Below are 17,443 nucleotides of genomic sequence, written 5' to 3'. Positions count from 1 at the left end.
GTCCTCCAACTTGTAATATTTTTGAGAATAGTTTAATACAAACTGATGTGAAGTAGAAGCCCCTACTAGTACTAAGATCTAGTTACAATATCTGCACGGTACATTCATCAAATCCTTATTTAATATGCCTCTAAACTTCTCAGAAAGGCTAAATTTATAAGTCTGATCTCCCTTTCTGAAGTCATGAGTAGCAGTTGATGAAATAGGACAGCAGTATCTTAATTAGGTACCAGTGTTTTTTTCATATCAATATTGTAGTTGGCTGTCAAATATAATCCCCCAATTGGAAAAAATAACACTTGTTTAGTTCTATATCTAAATATTGAATATGTTAATTTAAATATTTCTTTTATAATTTCAGATATTGTATCAGGTCACCTAGACATAGCGGATCTAGTACAAAACATGGCCGGCGTCCTCACAAACAATGAGCCAGAAAACCGAGAGAAAGGCATGCGTTTCTACACAAAAATACTTAAAGAACTACCGAGAGATTATTTGAATGACATGCAAGTGAAATTCATATCTAAGTTCTATATTGATCGGTTGAAAGACCATCATCGGGTTGTGCCTCCTGTAGCTCTCTTCGTGCTGGGGATCGATGACTTTGAAATAAAATCCCGTTTTAAACACTTATTACAACTTTTATTTCAACAACTTTGGCTCGTTCGTTACACTCAGTACCGCGTGGTTGCCTCTAACCCGTTCATTCAGTCCCTCCTCTCTCACTCCTTCGCTCACTCGCTCACGCCTCCCTCATATTCTGTCACGTTCCATTCCACTCGACATTCATTCCCACATTCGGCCGTCCTGCACTCATGTCTGTCCTCAGACATACACCAAATCTTATGTACTAACTAGACTAAAACATCATAATAACCACTACATAATTGAGTTAAATAAAATAAACTGGAACCATACTCTACAACAACCTAATACACATAACTACTTCCTACAAGACAATCTTGTTTCTGAATTTAAAACATACAACTCTACATTGGCAAAAACATTTAAATGTTACTTGAACTTAATACAATTTATAGGTTTAGAAAACAAAATGTTTAGTTTTACATAGAAAAATAACATAGTAAATACTCTGGTACAGATAGCCCTACGCCATGGCACTGTGATAATGAACGAAAGTTAACCCCTCCTGAAATAAGAACTGCAATAATAACCTGCGGAGTAAGGTGACTGCTACTCCTCCAGCATCTCGGCGTCACCGTGTTGAGGCCATCTCTTCATTTGGTCAGCTGAACTGGATGAACGCTGGGGACCCTCTACAGAACTATCAAGTTTCTCTACGTCATAGCGATCCTTACGCTTGCATTTCACCACTCTATAAGGGCCTAGGTATTTAGGTTTCAGCTTCAACCCTGGACCGAACTGTGTTCTTTTAATCGCCACTAAATCACCTTCCTTATACTTTGAACTTTCCTTCCTCTTTCTATCATATTGTTTTTTATTTTCCTCTTGTATCTTTAAAATCTGTTCTTTGGCTTGCTGCCTTATCTTCTCTCTATTTTCATCATATTGTAGTGTATTTTCTTCCTGTAATAGTTGTAGAATTTCCAAATCTTCCTTACCCTTCATTTTTACTCCCATCAGTAGTTCAAATGGTGTAGTTTTTCATTTAGTTCCACCAGAGGTGATGCCCTACGACGTAATAATAGGTCAAGAGTTCCTGGGTCGTGTTACTGTGGTAATGAATGAAGGGGGTATTAGGTTTTTTCCCATTGGTTGTTGTGAATGGGTTGGTCAAATTGATTGTTTTCCAGGATGTGTAGCAGTCAATGTTGATCACATTCAAGATCCAGCAGTAAGGAGTGAGGTTATGCAATGTGTTGAGGAGTATAAGCCATTGTATAAGGAAGAGGCCCCGATCCAACTTCAAATTGTATTGAAGGATGACATCCCAGTGCGACAGCGACCCAGACGACTGTCACTTATGGAGCAACAGGTAGTGGAAGATCAAATCGAGGAATGGCTTGATAAAGGCATCGTGAGGGTGAGTTTCTCAGATTTTGAAGTAGTTTTCGTGGGAAACAGCCATACGAACTTCGTAAACCCATCTATCACCGTGAGTATGTAGTTGTATTGCTTTCTTGTCTCTGTAAGTGGACCAATATGGTCTAAATGCAGGGTATCAAATGGAACACCTTCTTTCTCTATCGGATTCAAGAATCCTTCCTGTTTTCCTTCCTTCCTTGTTGCTAGTAGGCAAGGAATGCAACTCAATAAAAAATCCTGCATCTTCTTGTCCACATCTCTAATGTAATATTCCTTATTCAGTAACCCTTTCATCTTAGACTTTCCAAAGTGACCTTTGCTGTGTACTCTGTTAATAATTTCTTTCTCCAAACTTCTTGGCACTACAAACAGCTTCTGCTCAGTCTTATACAACACACCATTTTCTAACCAATAATCGTCGTATGGACTTCCTCCTCTCAAAATTTCCTTTATGGCTTTTATGCCATCATCTTGATCTTGTGCTTGGCGTAAACTCTCCTGCAGAGTAGTAACCACTGCCACTGTTGGTATGCGGCTCAAAGCATCTGCATGCTGCATCCTGGAGCCCGCTCTGTGCTCCACTTCGAAATCATATTCACTGAGCATGAGGACCCACCTGGCTACCTTGGCTGACAAGTCTTTCTTCTTAAGTGTTAATGTGTCTGAGAAACTCACCCTCACGATGCCTTTATCAAGCCATTCCTCGATTTGATCTTCCACTACCTGTTGCTCCATAAGTGACAGTCGTCTGGGTCGCTGTCGCACTGGGATGTCATCCTTCAATACAATTTGAAGTTGGATCGGGGCCTCTTCCTTATACAATGGCTTATACTCCTCAACACATTGCATAACCTCACTCCTTACTGCTGGATCTTGAATGTGATCAACATTGACTGCTACACATCCTGGAAAACAATCAATTTGACCAACCCATTCACAACAACCAATGGGAAAAAACCTAATACCCCCTTCATTCATTACCACAGTAACACGACCCAGGAACTCTTGACCTATTATTACGTCGTAGGGCATCACCTCTGGTGGAACTAAATGAAAAACTACACCATTAAAACACTGATTATCAATCTCAAGTCCAACAGAGACGCTGCCCCTGATTGTATTTCACTACGGCCTAATCCAGACATCGTTAACGTTTCACTCGCCACTTCGGCGTTCAACATAGGTAAATACAACAAAGATAATAGGTTCACATCACTACCTGAATCTACGAGAGCATTTAAAACTGTATTATTAATTTTAATGTCTTTTACCGGCTTCCGAACACATTTGTTTACATGCGTGATGTTAACGTTTCGATCTTCGTAACTCGTAGCTGTCACATTTACAGTGTTGACATCTGTCAATGTCAGTGACGTTTCATTGTCTATGACCGCGCGGACAGTCTCGTTTCCGCTTACTTCGTTCACCGTTCCGAACATAGCCGCGGGTCGCTTGGGTCCCAACTTTCCGGCCTCCCCGGAACCGGAAGCCCCGCCTCCTCGGCCGCCGTGAGCGCCGCTGCCGCCTGCGCCCGCCATCTTGGCGCCTGAATGACCCGATGCCGATGCTGTAGCCGTAGATCTCATCGGATTTACGGGACACTGGTTACGAATGTGACCGAACTGATTACACCCAAAACACTTCAATCCGTTTTTACACACACCCGCTTCATGTCCCATGTCACCACAGCTATAGCACCGCCTCGCCGATCCCGATGCTGCCGAGGACGCCTCCGCCGACCTCGCATGACCTTTTAACCTCTCGGTTCTCTTTTCTCGCTCCCTGGTTTTGGACTTCATTTTCTCATAGAAAGCCAGCTTTTCCTTCAATGCTGGAAACGTGGTCACGCCGTACAGAATCACCTTATTGCTCTCGTAATCGTCGATGCCATCCACGATGTACTGTATCGCGATGTAGTCGGGAAATTTCGCACGCCGCGCTAGCTCTTTCATATGCAACATGTACTGATAATACGTCTCGCCTTTTAATTTCTTGCGTGCCGCCATTAGCTCGTGCATTTCCTTGACGTTCGCGGTGTCTGGAAATTCCTTCACAAGCGCAGCCTTGAGATCGCCGTAGGTTTTGAATGCCTTCTCGGATTTTAACCATAGCTCAGCCGTCCCGGTGAGTGACCGGCGAGCTACGATCAAAGTTTGTTGCGGCGTCCACTGAAATATCTCAGCGTTATCCTCGATGTCTTGAGCCCACTTACTCGACGAGTAAGATTTGTCGTCTCCGCTGAACTTCTCGATGAGCCCCTCTGTGAGCCCGAACGCCACCGGCGCCGCTGCAGTCGTAATCGTCGTTGATTTCGATTCCATCGTGCTCCGTAACTTCGTAATTCAAATTTAATGGCCGCCGCGTCGCGCCGGCCGGTGCGTCGTAGAAAACTTCGTGGAAATTCGTCGTTGATCGATCCCGGACGAAGCTCCCACTTCTGAAATAAGAACTGCAATAATAACCTGCGGAGTAAGGTGACTGCTACTCCTCCAGCATCTCGGCGTCACCGTGTTGAGGCCATCTCTTCATTTGGTCAGCTGAACTGGATGAACGCTGGGGACCCTCTACAGAACTATCAAGTTTCTCTACGTCATAGCGATCCTTACGCTTGCATTTCACCACTCTATAAGGGCCTAGGTATTTAGGTTTCAGCTTCAACCCTGGACCGAACTGTGTTCTTTTAATCGCCACTAAATCACCTTCCTTATACTTTGAACTTTCCTTCCTCTTTCTATCATATTGTTTTTTATTTTCCTCTTGTATCTTTAAAATCTGTTCTTTGGCTTGCTGCCTTATCTTCTCTCTATTTTCATCATATTGTAGTGTATTTTCTTCCTGTAATAGTTGTAGAATTTCCAAATCTTCCTTACCCTTCATTTTTACTCCCATCAGTAGTTCAAATGGTGTTGTGTTTATGCTTCTCTGGAAAGTAGAGTTGAGTGCCCTCTGCACTTTGCTTACATGCTTGTACCATACTGCAGGATTCTCCAAACATAGTTTTGTTAAAACTGGAATAAGTATTCGATGTACTCTCTCCACTTGGCCATTACCACGTGGCACACCAGTAGTAATCTTTACATGAGATATCTTTTCTTCTTCACAATAACTCTTAAACTCATTACTTGTAAATGCCGTTCCCGGTCTGTTATGAACCGCCGGGGTTCCCAAATATTTGCTGATGAATCTGAATTTTCCTTAATGTCTCTGATGATGAAGTAGTTTTCGTGGGAAACAGCCATACGAACTTCGTAAACCCATCTATCACCGTGAGTATGTAGTTGTATTGCTTTCTTGTCTCTGTAAGTGGACCAATATGGTCTAAATGCAGGGTATCAAATGGAACACCTTCTTTCTCTATCGGATTCAAGAATCCTTCCTGTTTTCCTTCCTTCCTTGTTGCTAGTAGGCAAGGAATGCAACTCAATAAAAAATCCTGCATCTTCTTGTCCACATCTCTAATGTAATATTCCTTATTCAGTAACTCTTTCATCTTAGACTTTCCAAAGTGACCTTTGCTGTGTACTCTGTTAATAATTTCTTTCTCCAAACTTCTTGGCACTACAAACAGCTTCTGCTCAGTCTTATACAACACACCATTTTCTAACCAATAATCGTCGTATGGACTTCCTCCTCTCAAAATTTCCTTTATGGCTTTTATGCCATCATCTTGATCTTGTGCTTGGCGTAAACTCTCCTGCAGAGTAGTAACCACTGCCACTGTTGGTATGCGGCTCAAAGCATCTGCATGCTGCATCCTGGAGCCCGCTCTGTGCTCCACTTCGAAATCATATTCACTGAGCATGAGGACCCACCTGGCTACCTTGGCTGACAAGTCTTTCTTCTTAAGTGTTAATTCAAAAGCCTTACAGTCTGTGACTATTTTAAATGGAATACCATAAAGGTAGTGCCTGAACTTCCTGATACCTTCTATGATGGCTAGTGCTTCCAATTCGTAGCTTGAGTACCGGCTCTGAATGTCAGTTGTCTTCTTACTCATGTAATGTACTGGGTGTAAGCCTGACCCTGGATGGTGTTGCATGAGTATTGCAGCCAATGCTACACCTGAGGCATCGGTGTGCAATTCAGTCTTCAACTTCGGATTGAAAATCTTCAGAACAGGTCCGCTAGCTAATTTATTCTTCAGTGTCTCAAAAGCTTTTCTTTCCTTATCCTCAAATATGAACTCTGTATTCTTCTTTAATAAATCAGTCAATGGCTTCGCCACAGAAGCATAATTTTCAATGTACTTCCTGAAATAGCTTGTCAATCCAACAAAACTGTGCAAGTGCTTGAGGGTTCTTGGCTCAGGGTACCTTATGACTGCATCCACCTTATCTGTACTCGGCCGTACTTCTCCATCCTTCACCCTGTGGCCCAAGTACTCAACTTCACGCTGCAGTAGGTTCGCCTTTTCCAATTAATCTCCAAGCCATAATGTGCTGCGACTTCTAGCACTTGCTTCAACCTCGATACAGCCTGAACTTCATCCAAGGCTGGAATTATAATGTCATCGATAAATATGATTAACACTCCTTGGGAAATCAAATTTCTAAAGATTATACTCACAAATCTCATAAAAGTCTTGGGACAGGTGGACAAACCAAACGGGGCACGGAGAAATTCAAACTGCCCGTGGTGAGTGACAAATGATGTGTACTTAATAGACTCCTCGCTGACCTTCAAATGAAAGAACCCACTTTTCAAATCAAGTACACTGAATACCTTAGCTTCCTGCAGTTTGTCAATCAGATCATGGATTACGGAAGTGGAAATTCATCCTTAACTATTTTCTTGTTGACCTGCCTATAGTCCACACAGACCCTAGTCGAACCATCTTTCTTCTTTACTAGCACTAAAGGACTGGAGTAATCTGAGAAACTCACCCTCACGATGCCTTTATCAAGCCATTCCTCGATTTGATCTTCCACTACCTGTTGCTCCATAAGTGACAGTCGTCTGGGTCGCTGTCGCACTGGGATGTCATCCTTCAATACAATTTGAAGTTGGATCGGGGCCTCTTCCTTATACAATGGCTTATACTCCTCAACACATTGCATAACCTCACTCCTTACTGCTGGATCTTGAATGTGATCAACATTGACTGCTACACATCCTGGAAAACAATCAATTTGACCAACCCATTCACAACAACCAATGGGAAAAAACCTAATACCCCCTTCATTCATTACCACAGTAACACGACCCAGGAACTCTTGACCTATTATTACGTCGTAGGGCATCACCTCTGGTGGAACTAAATGAAAAACTACACCATTAAAACACTGATTATCAATCTCAAGTCCAACAGAGACGCTGCCCCTTGATTGGCCTAATCCAGACATCGTTAACGTTTCACTCGCCACTTCGGCGTTCAACATAGGTAAATACAACAAAGATAATAGGTTCACATCACTACCTGAATCTACGAGAGCATTTAAAACTGTATTATTAATTTTAATGTCTTTTACCGGCTTCCGAACACATTTGTTTACATGCGTGATGTTAACGTTTCGATCTTCGTAACTCGTAGCTGTCACATTTACAGTGTTGACATCTGTCAATGTCAGTGACGTTTCATTGTCTATGACCGCGCGGACAGTCTCGTTTCCGCTTACTTCGTTCACCGTTCCGAACATAGCCGCGGGTCGCTTGGGTCCCAACTTTCCGGCCTCCCGGAACCGGAAGCCCGCCTCCTCGGCCGCCGTGAGCGCCGCTGCCGCCTGCGCCCGCCATCTTGGCGCCTGAATGACCCGATGCCGATGCTGTAGCCGTAGATCTCATCGGATTTACGGGACACTGGTTACGAATGTGACCGAACTGATTACACCCAAAACACTTCAATCCGTTTTTACACACACCCGCTTCATGTCCCATGTCACCACAGCTATAGCACCGCCTCGCCGATCCCGATGCTGCCGAGGACGCCTCCGCCGACCTCGCATGACCTTTTAACCTCTCGGTTCTCTTTCTCCCTGGTTTTGGACTTCATTTTCTCATAGAAAGCCAGCTTTTCCTTCAATGCTGGAAACGTGGTCACGCCGTACAGAATCACCTTATTGCTCTCGTAATCGTCGATGCCATCCACGATGTACTGTATCGCGATGTAGTCGGAAATTTCGCACGCCGCGCTAGCTCTTTCATATGCAACATGTACTGATAATACGTCTCGCCTTTTAATTTCTTGCGTGCCGCCATTAGCTCGTGCATTTCCTTGACGTTCGCGGTGTCTGGAAATTCCTTCACAAGCGCAGCCTTGAGATCGCCGTAGGTTTTGAATGCCTTCTCGGTTTTAACCATAGCTCAGCCGTCCCGGTGAGTGACCGGCGAGCTACGATCAAAGTTTGTTGCGGCGTCCACTGAAATATCTCAGCGTTATCCTCGATGTCTTGAGCCCACTTACTCGACGAGTAAGATTTGTCGTCTCCGCTGAACTTCTCGATGAGCCCCTCTGTGAGCCCGAACGCCACCGGCGCCGCTGCAGTCGTAATCGTCGTTGATTTCGATTCCATCGTGCTCCGTAACTTCGTAATTCAAATTTAATGGCCGCCGCGTCGCGCCGGCCGGTGCGTCGTAGAAAACTTCGTGGAAATTCGTCGTTGATCGATCCCGGACGAGCCCCCAAAATCTGTAGCTCTCTTCGTGCTGGGGATCGATGACTTTGAAATAAAATCCCGTTTTAAACACTTATTACAACTTTTATTTCAACAACTTTGGCTCGTTCGTTACACTCAGTACCGCGTGGTTGCCTCTAACCCGTTCATTCAGTCCCTCCTCTCTCACTCCTTCGCTCACTCGCTCACGCCTCCCTCATATTCTGTCACGTTCCATTCCACTCGACATTCATTCCCACATTCGGCCGTCCTGCACTCATGTCTGTCCTCAGACATACACCAAATCTTATGTACTAACTAGACTAAAACATCATAATAACCACTACATAATTGAGTTAAATAAAATAAACTGGAACCATACTCTACAACAACCTAATACACATAACTACTTCCTACAAGACAATCTTGTTTCTGAATTTAAAACATACAACTCTACATTGGCAAAAACATTTAAATGTTACTTCGAACTTAATACAATTTATAGGTTTAGAAAACAAAATGTTTAGTTTTACATAGAAAAATAACATAGTAAATACTCTGGTACAGATAGCCCTACGCCATGGCACTGTGATAATGAACGAAAGTTAACCCCTCCTGAAATAAGCGTCAGCGAATGGACTCCTCGGAGGAAGTCCATACGACGATTATTGGTTAGAAAATGGTGTGTTGTATAAGACTGAGCAGAAGCTGTTTGTAGTGCCAAGAAGTTTGGAGAAAGAAATTATTAACAGAGTACACAGCAAAGGTCACTTTGGAAAGTCTAAGATGAAAGGGTTACTGAATAAGGAATATTACATTAGAGATGTGGACAAGAAGATGCAGGATTTTTTATTGAGTTGCATTCCTTGCCTACTAGCAACAAGGAAGGAAGGAAAACAGGAAGGATTCTTGAATCCGATAGAGAAAGAAGGTGTTCCATTTGATACCCTGCATTTAGACCATATTGGTCCACTTACAGAGACAAGAAAGCAATACAACTACATACTCACGGTGATAGATGGGTTTACGAAGTTCGTATGGCTGTTTCCCACGAAAACTACTTCATCATCAGAGACATTAAGGAAAATTCAGATTCATCAGCAAATATTTGGGAACCCCCGGCGGTTCATAACAGACCGGGAACGGCATTTACAAGTAATGAGTTTAAGAGTTATTGTGAAGAAGAAAAGATATCTCATGTAAAGATTACTACTGGTGTGCCACGTGGTAATGGCCAAGTGGAGAGAGTACATCGAATACTTATTCCAGTTTTAACAAAACTATGTTTGGAGAATCCTGCAGTATGGTACAAGCATGTAAGCAAAGTGCAGAGGGCACTCAACTCTACTTTCCAGAGAAGCATAAACACAACACCATTTGAACTACTGATGGGAGTAAAAATGAAGGGTAAGGAAGATTTGGAAATTCTACAACTATTACAGGAAGAAAATACACTACAATATGATGAAAATAGAGAGAAGATAAGGCAGCAAGCCAAAGAACAGATTCTAAAGATACAAGAGGAAAATAAAAAACAATATGATAGAAAGAGGAAGGAAAGTTCAAAGTATAAGGAAGGTGATTTAGTGGCGATTAAAGAACACAGTTCGGTCCAGGGTTGAAGCTGAAACCTAAATACCTAGGCCCTTATAGAGTGGTGAAATGCAAGCGTAAGGATCGCTATGACGTAGAAAACTTGATAGTTCTGTAGAGGGTCCCCAGCGTTCATCCAGTTCAGCTGACCAAATGAAGAGATGGCCTCAACACGGTGACGCCGAGATGCTGGAGAGTAGCAGTCACCTTACTCCGCAGGTTATTATTGCAGTTCTTATTTCAGGAGGGTTAACTTTCGTTCATTATCACAGTGCCATGGCGTAGGGCTATCTGTACCAGAGTATTTACTATGTTATTTTTCTATGTAAAACTAAACATTTTGTTTTCTAAACCTATAAATTGTATTAAGTTCGAAGTAACATTTAAATGTTTTGCCAATGTAGAGTTGTATGTTTTAAATTCAGAAACAAGATTGTCTTGTAGGAAGTAGTTATGTGTATTAGGTTGTTGTAGAGTATGGTTCCAGTTTATTTTATTTAACTCAATTATGTAGTGGTTATTATGATGTTTTAGTCTAGTTAGTACATAAGATTTGGTGTATGTCTGAGGACAGACATGAGTGCAGGACGGCCGAATGTGGGAATGAATGTCGAGTGGAATGGAACGTGACAGAATATGAGGAGGCGTGAGCAGTGAGCGAGAGTGAGAGGAGGGACTGAATGAACGGTGTTAGAGGCAACCACGCGGTACTGAGTGTAACGAACAGGCAAAGTTGTTGAAATAAAAGTTGTAATAAGTGTTTAAAACGGGATTTTATTTCAAAGTCATCGATCCCCAGCACGAAGAGCTACAGATTTCGAAGAGAGCTACAGATCTGTAGCTCTCGTGCTGAGATCGATGACTTTGAAATAAAATCCCGTTTTAAACACTTATTACTTTTATTTCAACAACTTTGCTCGTTCGTTACACTCAGTACCGCGTGGTTGCTCTAACATTCAGTCCCTCCTCTCTCACTCTTCGCTCACTCGCTCACGCCTCCCTCATATTCTGTCACGTTCCATTCCACTCGACATTCATTCCCACATTCGGCCGTCCTGCACTCATGTCTGTCCTCAGACATACACCAAATCTTATGTACTAACTAGACTAAAACATCATAATAACCACTACATAATTGAGTTAAATAAAATAAACTGGAACCATACTCTACAACAACCTAATACACATAACTACTTCCTACAAGACAATCTTGTTTCTGAATTTAAAACATACAACTCTACATTGGCAAAAACATTTAAATGTTACTTCGAACTTAATACAATTTATAGGTTTAGAAAACAAAATGTTTAGTTTTACATAGAAAAATAACATAGTAAATACTCTGGTACAGATAGCCCTACGCCATGGCACTGTGATAATGAACGAAAGTTAACCCCTCCTGAAATAAGAACTGCAATAATAACCTGCGGAGTAAGGTGACTGCTACTCCTCCAGCATCTCGGCGTCACCGTGTTGAGGCCATCTCTTCATTTGGTCAGCTGAACTGGATGAACGCTGGGGACCCTCTACAGAACTATCAAGTTTCTTCTCCTTCGTCCGGGATCGAACAACGACGAATTTCCACGAAGTTTTCTACGACGCACCGGCCGGCGCGACGCGGCGGCCATTAAATTTGAATTACGAAGTTACGGAGCACGATGGAATCGAAATCAACGACGATTACGACTGCAGCGGCGCCGGTGGCGTTCGGGCTCACAGAGGGGCTCATCGAGAAGTTCAGCGGAGACGACAAATCTTACTCGTCGAGTAAGTGGGCTCAAGACATCGAGGATAACGCTGAGATATTTCAGTGGACGCCGCAACAAACTTTGATCGTAGCTCGCCGGTCACTCACCGGGACGGCTGAGCTATGGTTAAAATCCGAGAAGGCATTCAAAACCTACGGCGATCTCAAGGCTGCGCTTGTGAAGGAATTTCCAGACACCGCGAACGTCAAGGAAATGCACGAGCTAATGGCGGCACGCAAGAAATTAAAAGGCGAGACGTATTATCAGTACATGTTGCATATGAAAGAGCTAGCGCGGCGTGCGAAATTTCCGACTACATCGCGATACAGTACATCGTGGATGGCATCGACGATTACGAGAGCAATAAGGTGATTCTGTACGGCGTGACCACGTTTCCAGCATTGAAGGAAAAGCTGGCTTTCTATGAGAAAATGAAGTCCAAAACCAGGAGCGAGAAAAGAGAACCGAGAGGTTAAAAGGTCATGCGAGGTCGGCGGAGGCGTCCTCGGCAGCATCGGGATCGGCGAGGCGGTGCTATAGCTGTGGTGACATGGGACATGAAGCGGGTGTAAAAACGGATTGAAGTGTTTTGGTGTAATCAGTTCGGTCACATTCGTAACCAGTGTCCCGTAAATCCGATGAGATCTACGGCTACAGCATCGGCATCGGGTCATTCAGGCGCCAAGATGGCGGGCGCAGGCGGCAGCGGCGCTCACGGCGGCCGAGGAGGCGGGCTTCCGGTTCCGGGGAGGCCGGAAAGTTGGGACCCAAGCGACCCGCGGCTATGTTCGGAACGGTGAACGAAGTAAGCGGAAACGAGACTGTCCGCGCGGTCATAGACAATGAAACGTCACTGACATTGACAGATGTCAACACTGTAAATGTGACAGCTACGAGTTACGAAGATCGAAACGTTAACATCACGCATGTAAACAAATGTGTTCGGAAGCCGGTAAAAGACATTAAAATTAATAATACAGTTTTAAATGCTCTCGTAGATTCAGGTAGTGATGTGAACCTATTATCTTTGTTGTATTTACCTATGTTGAACGCCGAAGTGGCGAGTGAAACGTTAACGATGTCTGGATTAGGCCGTAGTGAAATACAATCAAGGGGCAGCGTCTCTGTTGGACTTGAGATTGATAATCAGTGTTTTAATGGTGTAGTTTTCATTTAGTTCCACCAGAGGTGATGCCCTACGACGTAATAATAGGTCAAGAGTTCCTGGGTCGTGTTACTGTGGTAATGAATGAAGGGGGTATTAGGTTTTTTCCCATTGGTTGTTGTGAATGGGTTGGTCAAATTGATTGTTTTCCAGGATGTGTAGCAGTCAATGTTGATCACATTCAAGATCCAGCAGTAAGGAGTGAGGTTATGCAATGTGTTGAGGAGTATAAGCCATTGTATAAGGAAGAGGCCCGATCCAACTTCAAATTGTATTGAAGGATGACATCCCAGTGCGACAGCGACCCAGACGACTGTCACTTATGGAGCAACAGGTAGTGGAAGATCAAATCGAGGAATGGCTTGATAAAGGCATCGTGAGGGTGAGTTTCTCAGATTACTCCAGTCCTTTAGTGCTAGTAAAGAAGAAAGATGGTTCGACTAGGGTCTGTGTGGACTATAGGCAGGTCAACAAGAAAATAGTTAAGGATGAATTTCCACTTCCCGTAATCCATGATCTGATTGACAAATTGCAGGAAGCTAAGGTATTCAGTGTACTTGATTTGAAAAGTGGGTTCTTTCATTTGAAGGTCAGCGAGGAGTCTATTAAGTACACATCATTTGTCACTCACCACGGGCAGTTTGAATTTCTCCGTGCCCCGTTTGGTTTGTCCACCTGTCCCAAGACTTTTATGAGATTTGTGAGTATAATCTTTAGAAATTTGATTTCCCAAGGAGTGTTAATCATATTTATCGATGACATTATAATTCCAGCCTTGGATGAAGTTCAGGCTGTATCGAGGTTGAAGCAAGTGCTAGAAGTCGCAGCACATTATGGCTTGGAGATTAATTGGAAAAAGGCGAACCTACTGCAGCGTGAAGTTGAGTACTTGGGCCACAGGGTGAAGGATGGAGAAGTACGGCCGAGTACAGATAAGGTGGATGCAGTCATAAGGTACCCTGAGCCAAGAACCCTCAAGCACTTGCACAGTTTTGTTGGATTGACAAGCTATTTCAGGAAGTACATTGAAAATTATGCTTCTGTGGCGAAGCCATTGACTGATTTATTAAAGAAGAATACAGAGTTCATATTTGAGGATAAGGAAAGAAAAGCTTTTGAGACACTGAAGAATAAATTAGCTAGCGGACCTGTTCTGAAGATTTTCAATCCGAAGTTGAAGACTGAATTGCACACCGATGCCTCAGGTGTTAGAGGCAACCACGCGGTACTGAGTGTAACGAACGAGCCAAAGTTGTTGAAATAAAAGTTGTAATAAGTGTTTAAAACGGGATTTTATTTCAAAGTCATCGATCCCCAGCACGAAGAGAGCTACAGATTTGTACAGATTTGTAACAAAGTGGAAATTCATCCTTAACTATTTTCTTGTTGACCTGCCTATAGTCCACACAGACCCTAGTCGAACCATCTTTCTTCTTTACTAGCACTAAAGGACTGGAGTAATCTGAGAAACTCACCCTCACGATGCCTTTATCAAGCCATTCCTCGATTTGATCTTCCACTACCTGTTGCTCCATAAGTGACAGTCGTCTGGGTCGCTGTCGCACTGGGATGTCATCCTTCAATACAATTTGAAGTTGGATCGGGGCCTCTTCCTTATACAATGGCTTATACTCCTCAACACATTGCATAACCTCACTCCTTACTGCTGGATCTTGAATGTGATCAACATTGACTGCTACACATCCTGGAAAACAATCAATTTGACCAACCCATTCACAACAACCAATGGGAAAAAACCTAATACCCCCTTCATTCATTACCACAGTAACACGACCCAGGAACTCTTGACCTATTATTACGTCGTAGGGCATCACCTCTGGTGGAACTAAATGAAAAACTACACCATTAAAACACTGATTATCAATCTCAAGTCCAACAGAGACGCTGCCCTTGATTGTATTTCACTACGGCCTAATCCAGACATCGTTAACGTTTCACTCGCCACTTCGGCGTTCAACATAGGTAAATACAACAAAGATAATAGGTTCACATCACTACCTGAATCTACGAGCATTTAAAACTGTATTATTAATTTTAATGTCTTTTACCGGCTTCCGAACACATTTGTTTACATGCGTGATGTTAACGTTTCGATCTTCGTAACTCGTAGCTGTCACATTTACAGTGTTGACATCTGTCAATGTCAGTGACGTTTCATTGTCTATGACCGCGCGGACAGTCTCGTTTCCGCTTACTTCGTTCACCGTTCCGAACATAGCCGCGGGTCGCGGGTCCCAACTTTCCGGCCTCCCGGAACCGGAAGCCCCCTCCTCGGCCGCCGTGAGCGCCGCTGCCGCGCCCGCCATCTTGGCGCCTGAATGACCCGATGCCGATGCTGTAGCCGTAGATCTCATCGGATTTACGGGACACTGGTTACGAATGTGACCGAACTGATTACACCCAAAACACTTCAATCCGTTTTTACACACACCCGCTTCATGTCCCATGTCACCACAGCTATAGCACCGCCTCGCCGATCCCGATGCTGCCGAGGACGCCTCCGCCGACCTCGCATGACCTTTTAACCTCTCGGTTCTCTTTTCTCGCTCCCTGGTTTCGTCCGGGATCGATCAACGACGAATTTCCACGAAGTTTTCTACGACGCACCGGCCGGCGCGACGCGGCGGCCATTAAATTTGAATTACGAAGTTACGGAGCACGATGGAATCGAAATCAACGACGATTACGACTGCAGCGGCGCCGGTGGCGTTCGGGCTCACAGAGGGGCTCATCGAGAAGTTCAGCGGAGACGACAAATCTTACTCGTCGAGTAAGTGGGCTCAAGACATCGAGGATAACGCTGAGATATTTCAGTGGACGCCGCAACAAACTTTGATCGTAGCTCGCCGGTCACTCACCGGGACGGCTGAGCTATGGTTAAAATCCGAGAAGGCATTCAAAACCTACGGCGATCTCAAGGCTGCGCTTGTGAAGGAATTTCCAGACACCGCGAACGTCAAGGAAATGCACGAGCTAATGGCGGCACGCAAGAAATTAAAAGGCGAGACGTATTATCAGTACATGTTGCATATGAAAGAGCTAGCGCGGCGTGCGAAATTTCCCGACTACATCGCGATACAGTACATCGTGGATGGCATCGACGATTACGAGAGCAATAAGGTGATTCTGTACGGCGTGACCACGTTTCCAGCATTGAAGGAAAAGCTGGCTTTCTATGAAAATGAAGTCCAAACCAGGGAGCGAGAAAAGAGAACCGAGAGGTTAAAAGGTCATGCGAGGTCGGCGGAGGCGTCCTCGGCAGCATCGGGATCGGCGAGGCGGTGCTATAGCTGTGGTGACATGGGACATGAAGCGGGTGTGTGTAAAAACGGATTGAAGTGTTTTGGGTGTAATCAGTTCGGTCACATTCGTAACCAGTGTCCCGTAAATCCGATGAGATCTACGGCTACAGCATCGGCATCGGGTCATTCAGGCGCCAAGATGGCGGGCGCAGGCGGCAGCGGCGCTCACGGCGGCCGAGGAGGCGGGGCTTCCGGTTCCGGGGAGGCCGGAAAGTTGGGACCCAAGCGACCCGCGGCTATGTTCGGAACGGTGAACGAAGTAAGCGGAAACGAGACTGTCCGCGCGGTCATAGACAATGAAACGTCACTGACATTGACAGATGTCAACACTGTAAATGTGACAGCTACGAGTTACGAAGATCGAAACGTTAACATCACGCATGTAAACAAATGTGTTCGGAAGCCGGTAAAAGACATTAAAATTAATAATACAGTTTTAAATGCTCTCGTAGATTCAGGTAGTGATGTGAACCTATTATCTTTGTTGTATTTACCTATGTTGAACGCCGAAGTGGCGAGTGAAACGTTAACGATGTCTGGATTAGGCCGTAGTGAAATACAATCAAGGGGCAGCGTCTCTGTTGGACTTGAGATTGATAATCAGTGTTTTAATGGTGTAGTTTTCATTTAGTTCCACCAGAGGTGATGCCCTACGACGTAATAATAGGTCAAGAGTTCCTGGGTCGTGTTACTGTGGTAATGAATGAAGGGGGTATTAGGTTTTTTCCCATTGGTTGTTGTGAATGGGTTGGTCAAATTGATTGTTTTCCAGGATGTGTAGCAGTCAATGTTGATCACATTCAAGATCCAGCAGTAAGGAGTGAGGTTATGCAATGTGTTGAGGAGTATAAGCCATTGTATAAGGAAGAGGCCCGATCCAACTTCAAATTGTATTGAAGGATGACATCCCAGTGCGACAGCGACCCAGACGACTGTCACTTATGGAGCAACAGGTAGTGGAAGATCAAATCGAGGAATGGCTTGATAAAGGCATCGTGAGGGTGAGTTTCTCAG

General features: G+C 44.2%; 1 protein-coding gene across 1 annotated transcript; it reads right to left on the bottom strand.

The window, feature by feature from the left end:
* Positions 1 to 1,740: 1,740 nt before the first annotated feature.
* LOC135117068 (uncharacterized) lies at positions 1,741 to 4,481 on the bottom strand. Its single transcript, XM_064035448.1, has 2 exons — positions 3,230 to 4,481; positions 1,741 to 2,915 (listed from the first exon to the last, which is right to left on the bottom strand). The coding sequence occupies exons 1-2, from the start codon at positions 4,329 to 4,331 to the stop codon at positions 1,972 to 1,974; spliced, it is 2,046 nt and encodes a 681-aa protein (XP_063891518.1). The 5' UTR covers positions 4,332 to 4,481; the 3' UTR covers positions 1,741 to 1,971.
* Positions 4,482 to 17,443: the final 12,962 nt, after the last annotated feature.

The sequence above is a fragment of the Helicoverpa armigera genome, chromosome 7, assembly GCF_030705265.1.
Source record: "Helicoverpa armigera isolate CAAS_96S chromosome 7, ASM3070526v1, whole genome shotgun sequence".
NCBI classification, from domain to species: domain Eukaryota; kingdom Metazoa; phylum Arthropoda; class Insecta; order Lepidoptera; family Noctuidae; genus Helicoverpa; species Helicoverpa armigera.
The sequence above is the reverse complement of the archived record's forward strand: the minus strand, read 5'-3'. Positions and strand labels throughout refer to the sequence as shown.

What these genes read in the sequence shown, in the direction of transcription:
- LOC135117068 (XM_064035448.1), bottom strand. Translation starts at nt 4,331, where the DNA reads ATGGAATCGAAATCAACGACGATTACGACTGCAGCGGCGCCGGTGGCG. An exon ending in AAATGCTCTCGTAGATTCAG is followed by an intron (nt 2,916 to 3,229) that starts GTAGTGATGTGA and finishes ATTGTTTTCCAG; the next exon opens with GATGTGTAGCAGTCAATGTT.